The 17,849-nt window shown below is 42.1% G+C and overlaps 2 protein-coding genes across 2 annotated transcripts in view; both read left to right on the top strand.

Annotated features, from left to right (window-relative positions):
- Window positions 1-469: 469 nt before the first annotated feature.
- Window positions 470-3,977, top strand: LOC144683745 (BTB/POZ domain-containing protein KCTD8-like). The gene has a single exon (XM_078547086.1). It carries the CDS (start codon window positions 592-594, stop codon window positions 1,429-1,431), a length of 840 nt encoding a protein of 279 aa, XP_078403212.1. The 5' UTR covers window positions 470-591; the 3' UTR covers window positions 1,432-3,977.
- A 6,159-nt stretch (window positions 3,978-10,136) lies between these two features.
- LOC144683202 (uncharacterized) overlaps window positions 10,137-17,849 on the top strand; it is a 63,641-nt gene continuing 55,928 nt past the window's right edge. The window contains exon 1 of the mRNA XM_078546161.1: window positions 10,137-10,260. Within this exon, the coding sequence (XP_078402287.1) occupies window positions 10,137-10,260 (124 nt within the window). The remainder of the gene's footprint in view (window positions 10,261-17,849) is intronic.

Below are 17,849 nucleotides of genomic sequence, written 5' to 3' on the forward strand. Positions count from 1 at the left end.
TACGGAGGGAAACCTTACCAAGTACCAAGGTGTTTGCAAAAATTGCCAATATTAGTGTGAGCTTTGTGATCAAAAAGTGAAACCGATTGTAGCGCCAAAGATATGGAGCAGCCTGATAATGAAGCACACTAAAACGAATTACAGAAGATAAGTTAACTTTTCAGGTCCGCTGAACACTCCAGAATTGCTGCCGACCTTCTGAGTATTTCCAACATTTTCTCTTTTTATTTCAGATTTCCAATAGTCGCAGTATTTTGTTTTTTTATTTTGCAAACGAAAATTGTGCTAAGTAGAGGAAGACACATTTGGTTGGCGGTTCTGATGAATGCAGGTGACAATTGGCAGCAACACAAGGGCTGAGCTCCCGGGAATAGCATTCACGCGCCGCTTCAAATTGATTAGTTTGCCCACCCATGTCCCGCCCACCCCCTGACGTCACGGACTCTCGCGCTACACGCGCTGTTGTTGTTCTGTTCAAAGTTCACTGAGAGGCAGGTCGAGGAGGGAGAGAGCACGAGGAGTCCGCGAGAGCGGGCAGAGGTAGCACGAGGGGCCGGGTAGCGCGTTCTTTCAGCACTAAAGCGCGCGGCAATGGCTCTGGCAGATACCCCCAACTCCATCATGGGCAGCGAGGAGACACCTTTCCCTGAGATTGTCGAGCTGAATGTCGGCGGCCAGGTGTACATCACCCGCTACTCCACCCTGCTGAGTGTGCCCGACTCCCTCCTATCTCAAATGTTCGGGCGGAAAAGCGGCTTAGGGCTGGCGAGGGATGGGAAGGGACGTTTCTTCATCGACCGCGACGGCTTTCTGTTCCGCTACATTTTGGATTACATGCGGGACCAGCAGCTGGTGCTGCCCGATCACTTCCCCGAGAGGAGCCGACTGCAGAGGGAGGCCGAGTACTTCGCACTTCCCGAATTGGTCAAAACGCTGAGTCCCAAACTCAGTAAACAGAACTCCATTAACGACGACGCCTGCCCCAGTGACACCGAAGATGGCTCGCCCAGCACTGATGCGATCCGCAGCATCATCTCGGCCGCGGCGGCTGCCAGCGGTACCGGGAGCGAGAGGAGAGCGGGTTTCATCACCATCGGTTACCGGGGCTCCTACACACTGGGCAGGGACAGCCAGACCGACGCCAAGTTCAGAAGAGTAGCCAGGATCATGGTATGCGGGAAGACGGCTTTGGCCAAGGAGGTATTCGGGGAGACCCTGAACGAGAGCAGGGATCCGGACCGGCCACCCGAGCGCTACACGTCCCGTTATTACCTGAAGTTTACTTTCCTGGAGCAGGCGTTTGACAGGTTGGCAGAGGCTGGCTTCCACATGGTGTCCTGTAACTCCACCGGGACCTGCGCCTTCGCTCACGATCAGACCGATGACAAGATATGGACCAGCTACACTGAGTATATTTTCTACCGTGAGTGACCTGTGCATCACCAACCTCTGCCTGCTCTTCCCCAAATGATTAGATCTGAACCCGATCCACTATCCCTAGAACTGCCCCTCAGTGCTCCTCCATGTGCCAGTGCTGTCTCACCTAATTTGCCACGCTTTCCAATTCATTTGGATAGATGAACTTTTTAAATTATTGCCTGTTGCCTTTTTATTTGAAAAACACGATGCTGTTTATTGAGTTGATATATTATTTTTTAGACGAGCACAAAGTTTTGTAGTCTAAGCATGTGTTTGGTACACATTGGGTATTGGCACATCTCCCGGTGCCTTCAGCAGCTTGATTGCGTTTGAGGCAAAATAATTTAAAAAAAACACAATGGTCAGTGACAAAGAAACTGGGGCGAAAGTGAAGAGTGTTGGTATAAAAAAAAACAACTGATTTTTGGATATGTCAGTTGAGGATTGATGAACCGTCATTATTTTATCAACAGCAAACTGCGAATGTGCTCCTTTCCAAGAATATTTAAAGGGCAGGTTAATCCGAGAGAGTGGGGGCAGTATTCCCCTTGATATCGCCGCAAGAATGCAAAGCAGTGAACTTCAAAGAGATTTGCCATTTTCTGACAACGTGGTGTTCTGAGCTCTAAGATACACGGTTTGTATCTTATAATAAATATTTGCCAAATAATGCGTTGCCTTTAAAAGATAAACAAATTAAAATTTCATAGTGAAATTACTGTTGTAAAATTTTGGATAATTTCTGCATGGGTTTCTGCTAGGATATTTATGCAGATATTTCCAAATAAACGTTGATGTTTCTTATGATATGCGTATGTGATATCATTTAACAATAAAGCTATTTTGTGACTAGATCAAATGCCAAAGTCTTCACAGTTTAATTTGTATCTTTACTTAAATATTAATTATTATCTTTTTGATACACAAGTTTATAATCTATTAGAAATTAAATTTTTACTGCAATCAAATAGTGTCCAATATATTAGCATAGTTTAACAGCAGGTTAGTTTAATGATAAAAACATTCTAAATCCGATGATTTATCCCTAGTAAAGAACTGAGTTTACAAATGATAAGTAAGTGTGAAAATTTGTTTCAAGGAGAACTTCAAAAATAACCATTTAATAAGCTGTAGTGGTTGCTTTCCTTGAAATTAGTGAAAGATCAATTACTCTTTAATGGATTCTAAGGTGCCTCACAGCTGCAAGTGCAATGACTGGATATTCATGACTTCAGCAGGATTTTCAAACTCAAAAGTTATATGAAAGTCGCATAAATATGAGACCAAATTTAAACTATTCTAGAAATGAAACTATTTAAAATTTCCTTACTGATCCAACACCAATGAAAATTTAATTTTAATAAAATATTGCTACTTTGACATGGGTTCAGTCTGTGCTTCATGTGTTATTAATGGAATAAATCTTTTGAAAGGAGACTTACTGTCAGTCTTTTGACATGAAACATAAAGAATTATTAACTTTGTCTTTTCTAATGTAAACATGTTGTAATAGTATATGCTAGTTACACTGTTGTTAACCAACTTATATATGTTACTCAGTTACTGGCAATGTATTGAAGTTTCATTGACGTTAGAGAAATCTTTATTAACCCGAGTTGTTTCCGTAGATGTGCTATTTCAACTGTTGGATAATTTATCTTGCTCACAAGCTGAGGCTTAGTCAAAAACCTCTTGTGCAAGCAGCAGCTGTCCCACTTTTGTATGCAGAAAGGCTGCATTGAATATCAGTCGACTTAATGCATTGTTTCTGTTTCCAATGAATTTCCTCCTGTAACATTGCCCAGAACTCTGGAAAAAAAATGAAATTAATTTTTGTCACCTGCTGATACATGGTTCTTATTACATACATTGGATCATGGGAGAGGTTTGGGAGTATAAATTTGATGAGCCTTCTTAGCCTCTTAACCTCTCTGCAGTATTTTTGTGAGATATTTGTCCTTGTCAGATTGTCTTTGTAAATAGAACACTAGACCATCCCATTTACTCACAGGTTACCACATATGTGAGAAAAGGAAAAGCAAAACAAATGGGATGTTAACTGTATATCAGATTCAAAATTGGCTTTGTTCCTGATAATTCCCTGTTGAATGGATTTGAAAAAATGTTTCAGGAGTGATTGCTAATATGTTTCTGGCTCTGACATTTGTAGCCTGTGCTCTATTCATACCTTAATTTTTATTGGACCATACGCTTGTCTTTTTTGTAACATATCACTGAAACCCATTTGTAACTATTACAAGCATATTGTATGCAAGAAATCAGATGTAACATCCTTCCATCATCAAGTTCCAAACTGTTTAGTTTATGATAAAATTGAAAGAAGTTTGATAAAACAGCAAAATTTCTGTGGTCACCATATGTTACTGTATTGTGAAGTTTTAGGTAACAGCAATTTACTTGAGAGAGGCCAGTCCTTTCTTCTCAGTGCATTCAGGGTAGGGTGACGTCCAAGTGATTAGTTACTGTTTTCTTTATCATTTTGTGCGTCAGTTTGAGTGAAATTTTCTTCTATAAAAAGAAATTAAAAATGAGCTCAACATATTCTAGCAGTTATTTAGTATCATGCATTTTCCTTCACATTGTAAATATTAAATTTTTCCAAATTACAAGAATTGAGCTTAATCCCACAAAAATATTTACGCCTTTAAGTACTTCAGAAATGTATCTCGAATATCAGTTGATCAGTTTCCAGTTCTTTTTAATGATTTAGTGCAATTAGTTACCTTTTAAAGCAACAAATCGATAATTTTTGTGTCCAGCATCAAAATCATTAGACTAGATCCTGTGATCTAAAATCTCATTTAGTATTAAATCAAACAATGGATGTATTTTAAATCTGATATCCTCGTGTCAGCCAACTCCAAAATACTGCCTGTTTATACTGCATGCAGTTTTTGGGACTAGCAAATTGGTAATAATATGGCACTCCTCCCAACTATTTTCTCTCTACTTTGCATCCCCTCACAGGGTGTCTATAACTTACCTAGGCCAATCCACAGGACGAGGTAAAGAAACCTAGCTGTTAATCTTTGAACTGTAGTGAAATTCAGTCCAAAATGACTAGGAACTTTTGCAGCTTTGCCAGATTTATGGTGTGCCAACTGATTGTAATTTTCTTGGGTCTGTTTATTTGCATAATTTCTAATGCAGCATAATCTTATAGTGTATGTGCATTTCTGCCAGTGCTTGTGGGAGGGAATAGAAGATGGGCACAATCCTCATGCTGAGACACCAGCTTGCTGCTATCCCTTAATTGCTCCTCTAATGTTTTAAGATTGTAAAAATAACTTTGGTCACATACATCCTTTGTTCTATAATCCCCAATGTTCAAACATAAACTGATATAGCACAAAGTTTTATATAATTAATATTTCTGTAGTTAAATGGACTTGGACGTTGATTTTTAGAAATTAATAGAGAAAATTAAGAATTCAAATTTCTACTTACAGGTTCTTCCAGTGACCATGATATGTTTTTTACTTGCTTTCATTTTGTACATTGTTTACTTTGTATGTCAAAGTTTTGAGGAAAGTCACATACAAAGATTAAAATGATCTATTTCTATGATGGTCACTTTGGTCAAAGTTCACTGCAGGGAGAGGAAGGAATACAATCTCTCAGCTCTGTGATACAAGTTAAAGTCAATAACAACTTGTATTAATATTGCACATCTAATGCATTTAAAACATCCTAAGGTGCTCCACAGAAGCATAATCTCACAGAGCTAAATAAGGAGATCTATCAAGTGGTGTCAATAAGCTTTGTCAAGCAGATTGGTTTTAAGAAAGCCTTAAAGGAGAAGAGAGGCATAAAACTTTAGGGAGGGAAGTCTAGAACATGGGGCCTAGATGGGCAAAGGCACAGTTGCCATTTGTGGAATAAAAGGAGTGGAGGATAAACAAGAGATCATAGATTGGTTGTTTTTGGAAGAGATTAATCAGATGGGAAGGGCAAGACCATGAAGGGATTTAAACAAGAGGATGAAATTGGAGGCATTGAGGTACCAGGATTCAATGTGAGTCATCAAGTGCAGGGGTGATGGGTGAGTGAAACTTGGTGTAGAATAGGGCATGGGAAGCAGGGTTTTAGATGAACACAACTATACAGGGTGGAAGTAGTCAGTCTTCATGAGGGTGAGGATATTCAACTTGAAGCTCAGCTTGAAGGAAAATAAGATGTTGACGTTGTTGTCAAACATATTCTCACCCAGCCTCATGTGCTATTTCCAGGAGAGGCACCTGGATTATGATCAGCAGTAGGAAGTGTGGCTAGTCCAATTGAGTTCAGCCAACTCAACACAGACCACAGATGAGACCTGGTTCCTTATGGATCAATATCAAACCAAGGCTCAGTTGAACAAAGCAAGTTGTTCTCATTGAGCTTGGTGCTTTAAGGTAGGGTTAGAAAAAAATCAGAATTAACATTCACCTATAAAGTTAGCCAGAAAGCAGATCATTTTAAAAATATGTCACCTACTAGAAAAAGTTTAATTTTTGTATGAGATTGGACAATATTGCTCAATAATATACTTTACCACAATCTGAAGTATGCAATAAAAAAACAGTTCCTGCCAAATTTTAGATATCAATGTGGAAAGTTTATTGAATTTAAATAGTGTTTATTTTGTTTTTGTGCTATTCAGCCTGGATTGTAAATCGTGATGTTGTCTTGTGTTTTTAGGTTTGAGCTAAATGCGTATAACTTGTATATAAAATGCTTGCAGGGCAAAACAGTGAAGGAGACCATGACTTTCTTGCCATCTGTAATTGATATCTACAGTGTTTTCCTGTGTTTTAATAAAATCTTATTTAAACACAGATCTCACACAGTCCTGATTTAATCTGTGTGGTTAGAATGAAAGGATGAAGCAAAAATGTCCACTTCAGAGGAATTGAAGAAGTGTTGCTGGTGGTGAATGAAAATATTACCAATAATGGTGCTGGCTGCCATTATCTCTAGCCTTGTGATTCCTGAGTGCGTAGGGCACACATACAAGCCAGCAGTGCAGTTTACAGATTGTTAGCCTGCATGGAGCTTCCTCAGCCATCAAGAAAGACATTCAGCAAGAAAATTAACAGCTTTAAGCTTTAAAGACGTGGAGCTGCAAACAGGATGAATTCCACAGTAGCTGGAGTCTGAGCCCCGGCAGATTTTAATACAATTTGAAGTAATAGTACTGTAATATAAAAGTGGCATGAATAAAATGTCAGGTGCTTCACCACAGAAAGGGAAACAATGTCAAAATATGATTCAATGATGCACACATATTCTTGGTCAATGAAAAAGCAAGATTGGTAAGAGGAGAGGTATGAGCCATCTGTTCATCTTAGTGCAAAGGGATCTGAAGACAGGATTTTAAAGAAAAAGCCACGGAACAAATATTTCAATAACATCTTAAAATTGTCAATTATAACAATGACTGAGAGTTTGCGGTCAGCAGCGAATGAAGAGTGCTAGCTGTTTATTAAAACTACTCTTGCCCAGACATGTTGGGCTTTTGAATTGGAACGTGTGTGAAAGCCAAAACAGCATGGTGCACCCTAAAAAGAGCTGGGACCTGTGTAACAGGGCAAGCAACTGTATGTTTCTTTAACCAACCAGATTGAAGAATCTTTACTGAGATAGAAGCCACGAAATTTACTTGGAGATACATTGGGAGGTTGTGGGGGTGGGTGCGTTGGAGGGTGGGGAGGGTTCTGGCAATGCAGAAACCTGGAAGGAAATTCAGTCTGTGCGTCAGTGGCTTTTTAACTCAACCTCTGCATTAGCATTTACTTCAGAGTTTGGCTTTCAATACACAGCAGTGGGCATGATGAGGACCTGCATGGTATTATCCCAACTTCAGTATTTAAAGGGCCAATTCAAAGATGCAATTTGGAGGAGTTGGTGTTTGCAACCAAGGAAAAGGAACTTTAATATTGGATGTGAAACAGGAAAGGTTGTACCTATTTCAGTGATACCTGCCATGATGTGATGCTGGGAGCTATAAGGAGCTGCAGAGATCAAACCAAGAAGGCATGGCTACAGGTTGTTCAGGAAGTGAACTGCAAGGGCATCAGAATACTGTGCCAAACTCTTGGATTCAGTACGGGAATCACTAATGACTTAACCAGGAAAGGTGAATAAAGTTGCACATTCACCTACACCCTGCTGTGCCTATCACAACGCTGCCTTACAATGCCTAATGAAACGTATGACACATCATTCCGCACACCCAGTTATCTTGCACATGCTCTCATTCTCTTTCTATGTACTTCCTCAAATTCCCATCTACTCATCCACCACTGCCACACATTTTTATGCATTTACCTCATAGTCACCCTCAACAAAGGCACTCCATCCATCAGGTGAACACATGCCATAACACTCAGCCAAAGATATGTTCTTTCACTCTTTGCAGAAGAGAACTCAGAACATGAGAGAGAGAAGCGAAGGTGGACCTCCACATTTCCCAGTTCACAAATGCAGAGGAAGAGGCGCTGGAGATCATTGGAGTTTTGGTGTCTCTAGCCATTGGAGATGGAGAGCTCCCAGCTACCTGGTGATAAAATTAAATATCAGCAACCCCTATGTCATACGGCACTCAGTTATACTGACTTCAACTGATGAAATATGATCATCTTCATAACAATAAGATGTGACACATTCCTACCTTGCCAGTACTAACTCATGTCTTTTATCTCCAAAGGGCCTAAGGCATCCAACAGAAGTTGGTGAAAGACACAGCTGCCGATTTCTCAGAGGAGCTGAATCTTTCTGAGGGTGCAATGACAACAACAATAACTTGCATTTATATAGTGCCCTTAATGTAATGAGATGTCCCAAGGCACCTCACAGGAGCACTATAAAATAAAATTTGACACTGAGCCACATACAGATATATTTGGGCAGATGTCCAAAAACTCAGTCAAGGAGATAGGTTTTAAGGAATATCTTAAAGAAGAAACTGACACAGTTACCGGGGTGTGGCCGCTGCTGTGCACAAGCAGCTACCACCCATTCACTGTAAATGGGGTAGTTATAGACAAACTTCTAGACCGGCTTAAATGTGAAAACCCAGACAGTAAACCGTCTGTTATGGAGGTTGATAAAGCCATCAGGTCCTGACCCTCAAGGACACCTCCAGGCTCAGGTGGGATCTCAGGAGAAATTTACAAATCTGGGAGACCCCAGCTAACCATCAAATTCACTCAATTATATCAAAGTTTGTGGGATCAACAAACCATTCTTCAGGAGTTCAAGAATGCCACAATTGTTCACTCGTGCAAAGGAAAGGACAAAAATCTGTGTGTGACAACCACAGGGGAATATCATTGCTTGTGGTAGCTGGTAAGATTCTAGCAAAAATTCAGCTCCTCAGACTTGCAAGCTGCATAGTAGAAGGTGTACTGCCAGAAAGCCAAAGTGGGTTCAGGAAAGGCAGAGGCACTTGCAACATGATCTTCACCCTTCAGCAAATACAAAAAAAATGCCACAAATAACAGATGGGACTCTACCATGTCTTTGTTGACCTGATGAAGGCCTTTGACATGGCCTTGTGGAAAGTCTGATCCAAAATTGGATGTCCTGATAGAGCTGTAAATCTGATACAGCAGCCTGGAATAATGGTGAGGGTGTCGCTGACTATGATGAATACACTGACCCCTTTGATGTAACAATTGGTGTAAAGCAGGGATGTATCATGGTCCCTGAGTTCTTCAGTATATCCTTTGCTGCCATGTTTTCTGGAGAATTTGATGGAAGTGTTGATGAAATATACATCCAATTCACAACAGATGACAATCTCTTCAACCTGAGATAACTGAAATCCTCAACTAAGATATCAGAGTTGATGATATGGGAATTGCTGTTTGCCAATATCTGTGCCCTTGTATCACACTGTGAGCATGGCCTTCAAAGGATCATGAACTGTTTTTCAAAAGCGGCAGATGACCATGGGCTAGCCATTAGCTTAACGAAGGCAGAGATACTCCACCAACCACCATCAAATTCTGATTATACCCCACCTACCATAACTAGCAATGACACAACCTTGAAGGTTGTAGATAACTTCACTTATTTCTGAAGCACAATCTCCGAAATGTCTGCATTGACAGTGAGGTGGCAAGTAGACTTGCCAGACTGAGCTCAATATTTGCTCATTTACGAAAGAGACTATGGAGGAAAATTGGTATCAAACTTGCTGTGTGCAAAGCTGTGGTGATACCTTCCCTCCTAGATTCCTGTGAGACATGGACTACCTACCCCAGGCATATTAAGCAGTTCAATAGGATCCACGTGAGATGCATTTGGAACACCATGGGGATCAAATAGGAGGACAAAGTATCCAACACTGAGGTACTTCAAAGAGCAGAAATGTCTGTAATTGAAGCACTCATCAGAGTCCAGCTCAGATGAAGTGGAGTGGAGATTGATGACTGATGATAAAATCCCCATGGATGTATTCACCGCTCAAACTTGGACACTGCCTGTGAGGTAGGTTGAGATTAAGGTTCAAAGACTCCTTGAAAGTGAACCTCAGGAAATGTGGCAGAATGAGAAACAAAAATGTACAAGAAAGAACTACCTGGGGAACAATCTCAAGTAGTGCTGTTTTTACCTATGAACAGCTAAGAACACAGGCAGAAAAGGACCTAAGGCAAGCTAGAAAGACTGTAATATCAGATAATTAATTCTTGCCTGTACTGTGGAAAGCCATGCAGGTCTGCAATCAGACCCCACAGCCACATTGGAAGACACAACAGATGACTCTATGCATGCAAGAAACAGCTGTCTTCGATAACAAAGGGAAACCAATGATGACAAAAGGAGGAATGAGAGGTAGGGAGGTGGAAGGTTTAGCGAGGAAGTTCTAAAGTTTAGGGCCTTGGTAGCTGAAGGCATGGCCATCAATGGTGGAGTGATTAAAATCAGGGATGTTGAAGGGGTGGGAATTAGAGGAATGCAAATATCTCAAAAGGTTGTTGAACTGGAGGAGATTACAGAGGTAAGGAGGGGTGAGGCCATGGAGGGTTTTGAAGGTATTACAGAATTAGTTATACAATGCATCAGCTGAGATACCGCACTTTGGTGAGCCCACTTAGACAAATAGTTGGGACATTACCTAATGACTCACATTTCACAAGTGAGCAAGAGCAGATGGTAGTGACAGGGATAGCAATGGAGAGTCCTTATCAGAGCATGCAGCTCTCTCCAAGTTCTCCTTAGCTAGGCACAGATGCTGTACCCTGGGGGTTATCAATGAAAATGATAATTAATGAGCAGCAGCAGAGAATTTTCGACACATTGGCTGATCTTCCAAGCACACTGTGATTGTGGAGAGAATGGAAGAGTCTTCTAGCATATGTGGTTTGATGATGGAGGACATTGAGATGATGTCTCCTTGCATGGATAGAGAGGTCAGCATCATGGAACGTCAAACACATAAATCAAATGAGTCAATGTATGTCTTGACTGTAGCCATGCATGCTTTGTATACCAACAAATCTGCCACATTAAATAGGATTTCAGATATCTCACAATGTCAAGCTACTATGCACAAAAATGCTTTCCAATACAGTGACAGCAATGAAATGCACTGGAGCTTGAGAGGGGTGATGACAAAAGGGGACATCGAAGTGGGGACTTCACATGAGTGCTTACACTTTTCACCCGTTCTCTCACACCCACAATCAGTGGCTGACATGCTGCTTTGTCTCCCAATGGTTGAGTTTTCCCTTTCACTGCTGCAAGTGTAGTAGTCCTTGGTGGGGCCTTTATGGTCTCCAAAACCCGAGAGGTTGTCTCACAAAAGCATCTCAGCAGTCAGAGGATGAATCTGAGCAGCCTGCCTCTACCTCTGCTCGAGACACGGGTAGCATCTTCTTTGGCAGTCCCTCAAATGACTTGCTTCCACTTAAATTCGTTGGGTTCTGAGATGACTGACAGGTCCAATACACGATCTGCAGACTCTGCAACATGTGGGTCAGTTTGTGCTTGAAGGGTTGGGAAGATGAGTTATTTGGAGTTTTGTGTTTTCTCTCCGACGCCTCAACTTCACCTCTGTGTGTTCCCGATGAAGTGTCTCAATATGTTTGGTGCTTTCCCAAATGAACCTTCTCCATTTGGTTGGTTACAAGCCAGGGAATCCCATGATTCACTGGGGTTGTTTGAATTTCTTCAGGGATTTGAGGACATCCCTAAAGTGTTTCTGCTCTTCTCCTGGGAGTGTCCTGACATGACCAAGTTCTGAGTAGAGCAGATGGTTCACAAGTCTGGTGTTAGGCATATGAATGAAGTGTCCTCCACAGTGGATCTAGTTTGAGTGATTAGCGCCTCCATGCTGGGCATCCTGGCTTGGGAGAAGACATTGCTGTTGGACCGCCTTTCTTGGCATCGGATTTGGAGGATGTTGTGAAGGTACGACAGATGGTATTTCTCAAGTGTTTTGAGGTGGCTGCTGTAGTCTCCAAAGGATATAGGAGTGTTGCCCAGTAAACCATGACCTTCGTCTGGTTTGAGATCCTGGTCCTCAAATACTCTTTCCCTCAGTCAGCCGATGGCTGAGCTGGTACATTGGAAGCATCTGAATTTTGTCATCAATGTCTGCCTTCATCGAGAGGAGGCTTCCAAGATATGAAAAATGGTCCACGTTTTCCAGGATCTCACTATTGATCTTAATAGGGGAGGTAGGTGTTGTGCTGTGCGAGCTGGTTGGAAGAAGAACTTACTTTTCCAGGTGTTTAGTGAAAGGTTCTTTTTCTCATTTGGTTTGGAGAAGGAGTTGACAATGATCTGGAGCTCACTTTCTTGGTGAGCACATGCACAAGTGTCATGGAGCTCAATGACTGAGGTTGGAGTGATTTTGGTTTTGGATTGAAGGCGGCATAGCTTGAAAAGTTTCCCATCTGTTCTGTCAATTACCTCCACACTTGTGGGTAGTTTACTGGAGGTGAGGTGCAATATTGCAGCGCGGAAGATGGAAAAGAGGTGCAATGCCACAGATTTGTTTGACTCCAACCTTCACTGAGATAGGATCTGTAGTGGTTCCATTGGTGATGATTGTGGTTTGCATGTCATCATAGAATAGGTGGAGGATGGTGACAAATTTCTGAGGGCAGTCAAAATTGATGAGGATACTCCATAAGTCTTTATGGTTGACAGAGTCCAAGGCTTTTGTGACCTCAAAATAGGCCACGTGCAGCAGTCGGTGCCATTCTTTTCATTTTGCTTGGATTTACCACAGTGAAGATCATGTCTGGTGCCTCTCAATGGGCGAAAATCGCACTACGAATCTAGAGGAATTCTTCAGCCACTGGGAAGAGGCGATTGAGAAGGAACCTTGCAATGATCTTCCCTGTGGCATACAGCAAGGAACTACCTTAGTGGCTGCACTACGTAAGATCGATAGGAAAAGGAAGAGTGTTGCTTTGTAGTGGCATACAGGTATGCACAGGTGAGTATGGTAAAATATAATGTTTTTGTTGTTTAATGGAATCACATAAACATTATTCTGTTGCATCACTTTCCCATCTTGCCCATTCTTGGTTACTGAGTTGCAAGTCACCTTTTAAGTTGTTTGATGATGAATGTGAAAACGTGAATTGATGGGGACCAATCAGCGATGTGCAAAGGGATCTTGGTTGATCGCAAGACTGCTTTGTGTTAGCAGTATTGAGGGGGTTAGTGGGAAGAGTGGCCATTGCATGTGCTTCTGTCATGGGTCCACTGGTGCAACCTAAGTGACACTTGCTTAATAAGGGCAACCCTGGTATCCCAGGCAGCAATGTGAGCAGCTAGAAGTACATTGCTCTCATCACCTTCCTCCTCCTTGTCTTCTACTCTTCCTTAGAATCATCCAAAGAGGGTTTGAGTTCTGCACCACATACCTGAGGGGACATGTTTTATCACAATTTTATTTCCTCTATTTTCTTTTTAAACAGTGCTTCATTTCCTTGAGGCAACTCCATGCATCAGGGAAATTGAAGCGTTCTCTCGCGAGCATGTGCGAAGTTCGCGCGAGGCCCACTCGCCCTCCTCCCCCCACCTGCACAGACAGCGCTCAGCACTGCTGCTCGTGTTCCATGCTGGGCGGGCCTTAATTGGCCCGCCAGCGTAAGATTGAGGTGTGGTGCCGACTGTGGGAAGCAGTCGGCTTCCCGACTGCCCCCACCCGCCCTGCCAAGCACCCTCGCCAAGGGCAAAATCCTGCCCATGCTGAGGTAAAATTGCATTCATTATAGTGCTATGGGCTTCATTGGTCATCAGCCAAGTTTGAAGTGTGTATCCCTTGTCTCCTAGCAGCCATCACTTTAAACCTCCTTATGGGTCTAAAGATGTCATGTAGCTTCAACTTTCGCAAGACAAATGCATCATGGCAGCTCCCCAAGAAATATGTGTACACTGTTACAACCACTTGAGGAGAGATAAAAATTGACTCTCCTAATTTACCACTCCAGGTCTGGCTGTAACAGGGTTTTGTTGTGAATTTAGCGAGGATGTGCTTTGCCAACACTGCAGGAGTCCCACTATGTACGCTTTAAGATTATAAAGAAATAATCAGACTGGTTTCCTGAGTTTAAAGAATAATGTAGGTTTACTGACCCTACTGCTCGAATTTTTGAAAATAGGTAAATCGTAACCCTCATTCATATGTCACACACATTCCCTGGGCCCCAAACACATATACTAGTACAGATTGTAGAATATGAGGATAGACTTAAAAAGATTTTTTACAGTTTGTGAAGAAAATAAACAATCAAAGAAATATACGGTTAACTGTCCTTCGAGTTGGTCTCAATGTGATGATTCCACTTTGCAGCCATTTTGTTCTGTTGGGTTCTTGGGTGTAGCTATATGGAGCAGATTTCCATCTTTTATCCCCAAAAGATCTTGGGTTGCACTAGATTTTCCCTTCTCTGCATGGTTACTCTGTAATATCTGTATCACAATACTTCCGAGAGAGCGACATGGCTCTTGTAGCCTTTTAGTATATCCTTCCAATCTCTACTCTGAATTGGTAAAACAATTCCTAAAATGCCTTGCTGGCTGTATATTCTAGATGAATTTGATTACCATGCCTGCTGTAGTCCTTGTGTTGTAGAACACATATTTACATTTTTGATGTCTCATCTCAGAAACTTTTATAATAATATTGTAAAAGTCAACAGGAGATGGGGTCTGTCACACTCCCCAGGGGGTTTGAGAGTCTGTTCCTTTTCATCCCACTTGGGGTGGAACACAGTTTTATATTCAGCTGGCTGGCAGTTTTTCCATTGTCTTCATGGGATTACAGATTATTAAAATTCAGCCACAAAAAAGGCATTATAAATTGTACCTTTTCCTTTAAAACAAACACATCCTTGTAACGACACCTACGTAAAAATCTTTTAGGGATTGTCCACTAGCTACACATTGAAGGAGTTGAAGCCCTTGCAGTTGGCCAGTACTGCAGTTGACAAATCCTGAGATACTGAAGCAGTCCATGTCTAAATGCAGCAAGAACTGCACAACATTCAGGCTTCGGCTAATAAGTGGCAAGTAACATTCACATCACACAAATGGCAACCAATGACCATCTCCAACAAGAGAGAGTCTAACCATCGCCCTTGACATTCAATGGCATTATCATTGCTGAATCCCCCACTATCAATATCATGGAGGTTACCACGGAGCAGAAGCTTAACTGGACCCACCGCATAAATACTGTGGCTACAACAGCTGGTCAGAGATTAGGAATTCCACGGTGAGTAACTCACCTCCTGACTCCCAAAGCCTGTCCAACATCTACAAGTCAGGAGTGTGATGGAATACTCTCCACTTGCCTGGATGAGTGTCCCTCCAACAACTCAAGAAGCTCAATACCATCCAGGGCAAAGCAGCCTGCTGATTGGCAGGACGCCCCCTACATTAAACATTCACTCCCTCTACCACTGATGCATGGTAGAAGCAGCGTGTACCATCTACAAGATGCACTTAGAAACTCACCAAGGCTCCTTCGACAGCGCCTACTAAATCCCTGACTTCTACACCAAGGGACAAGGGCAGCAGATGCATGGGATCACCACCACTTGCAGTTCCCCTCGAAGCCACACGTCATCCTAACTTGGAATTTTGTCACTGTTCCTCCTGTTGCTGGGTCAAATTTCTGGGACTCCCTAACAGCACTGTGTGAGAACTCGCACCAGATGGACTGCAACAGATCAAGAAGGTGGTTCACCACCACCTTCTCAAGGGCAATTAGGGATGGACAATAAATGTTGGCTTATAGCCAGCGACACCTGGCTCCCTTGAAAGAATAAAGGAAAAAAATGCTACTTGGTGCCTGGTTGCAATGTGTGTGCAAACCTCTGTATCTGTGGAAAACCAGCCAGTGATGCAAACCTGATCACCCACTCTTTCTAGTTGGCGCTTATGCAGGGTAAGTTCGTATAATTGCCAACCCCGGAAAACAAGCCATCATGTCGCCTGTCTTATTCATTTGTGTGCCACTGACAGGGAAATCCTGGATATGTCTGTGACAGCCCTGGAATGATTTGGAGGTAAAATAGTTGAGAACAGTCGTGACTTTTACAGCCACTGATAAAGTGTGGCCACCAGGTCCAGCAGAGAGCAAATCCTCTTCTAGCAGATTGCAGAAGTCTGTAACCCTTATCCGACAACCTGAACCTCCTGAGACAGTGCTGTTCGGACATGTCAAGTGATCTCAGCCCCTGCTTGTACACCCTGTATCGCTTGTAGTACTCTCTTAAGAGCTGTAGTCCTCTGCTGCTGCTCCCCTCTCTGCATAAGCCTTCTTTGTAGCCCAGTTACAGGTCTCTGAAATGCAACTGCTGCTGCTGATGGTTGTAGTAGTCCTCATCCAAAGACCAATCCAAGGCAACCAAAACACCACTCCTCCTAATGGATTGAGAAATTCTCCAAAATGTAGGAAATATCCTCTCAGCAAAAGTACTGTGAACAAAACCTTTCCTGCCCACAGGTAATAAAGAAAGGAGCTGTGGGTACTGAATATTTATTGCAGTATTTCCATGAGATTGCTTCAGACCCCTCACTTGCTGCTATGTTCCTGCCTTGTGCTCACTGGCCAGTTTCAGGAAGCCCAGGAAACCCATCAATGTGCCATGAATTTAAATATGAAATAAGCTCCAATTGACCCATTAACATATGTCAAGAGACAGCCTGTCTCTCCCAAGGGGATATGCAAAGCCGCCTAGCGCAATCTAGTTTAATGCAAGGGTTAGCAGGTTGGAGCTGGCTTCCAGGCCCACTGACATTTTTGCCGGCTTTAACACCCACTCACCTGAACCCAAATCCACACACACCTTCAAGTTCAAATTCCCGCCACAGGCTCTGAATCAGGAAGTGTAGGTTAGAATAATTAATTCAATTTCAAATCATGTGCAGAAAAAATAAAGAGAAGGAAGGCAAGATGGAAGTAAGAGAAACATGAAAAAGAAAAAGTAAAAAAAGTATTTACTTTTCTAAATTTTCTTAAAATTACCTACTATAATTCATATCTGAAGGAACGAGACTCCACATATATAAAAGTTAATTTTCAGTGCAAGAAAGGTTGTTTAGTAGTAATTAGGACATTAAAATTTTATTTGCATTTGAATGGACAAGCCCCAACATTTTCTTGCATGTTTAGTGGGTATCTATCAAATAAGTACAGCAACATCATGCCATTCCATGCGTTTTAATGACAAGTCTCTGGACAAAATACTGGTATAGTGCAGCTTCTGGAGGAGTACAGTAACTTGGACTACAATTATTTGATTTATGGGTAAAACTGTGCCTGTGCCACCTTTGAAATTGGCTGTCCTATTTACTTATTAATAATAGTGAGCCCTGATAGCCTCATTGTTATTTCTACTACAAAATTCAGGCCTATAATTTTATTACAAGAAAGGGAAAAAATAGTATGAGAATGCAGATTTAGAGGAATACAATTAAATGCTTAAGTGTCTTGATAGGTTTCCATCTATTAAATACACTTTTTAAATCAAATGCTGCTCGTTCATCACTGAGGGCATGATTTTCATGCCTTTTATGATAATTATTGGCCTCTATGCCTCATTCAACCAACCTCATAAAGGAAAGTTAAGAAACCATATGGGGCGGAATCGTCCCAGATTTGCACTAAGTGCGGTCGAGGGTGGGTAAAACGATGTTTTACCTGTCGGCCGCGATGGCAGGTTTTCACGCCGTATCGTTCCAAAGCCACCACATTATTTATGCATTTCCATGGCAGACGGGCCTCGTCCACACCAGGCGCCATATTTAAAGTCCAGCCATGTGCACCACATCTTACTATTTCCAATGCTTCCAACCCAAAACTGCTGCAGAGAAGATGTCCATGAAAGGCAAAAAGACTTCAGCCCCCAGGTTTAGCAATGGAATGCCTTTTGGATGCCGTGGAGGCCCGCTGG

This window comes from Cetorhinus maximus, chromosome 8 (assembly GCF_964194155.1).
Source record: "Cetorhinus maximus chromosome 8, sCetMax3.hap1.1, whole genome shotgun sequence".
Classification (NCBI taxonomy): domain Eukaryota; kingdom Metazoa; phylum Chordata; class Chondrichthyes; order Lamniformes; family Cetorhinidae; genus Cetorhinus; species Cetorhinus maximus.

Excerpts from the sequence above, each read along its gene's own strand:
- LOC144683745 (XM_078547086.1), top strand. The coding sequence starts at position 592 with ATGGCTCTGGCAGATACCCCCAACTCCATCATGGGCAGCGAGGAGACA.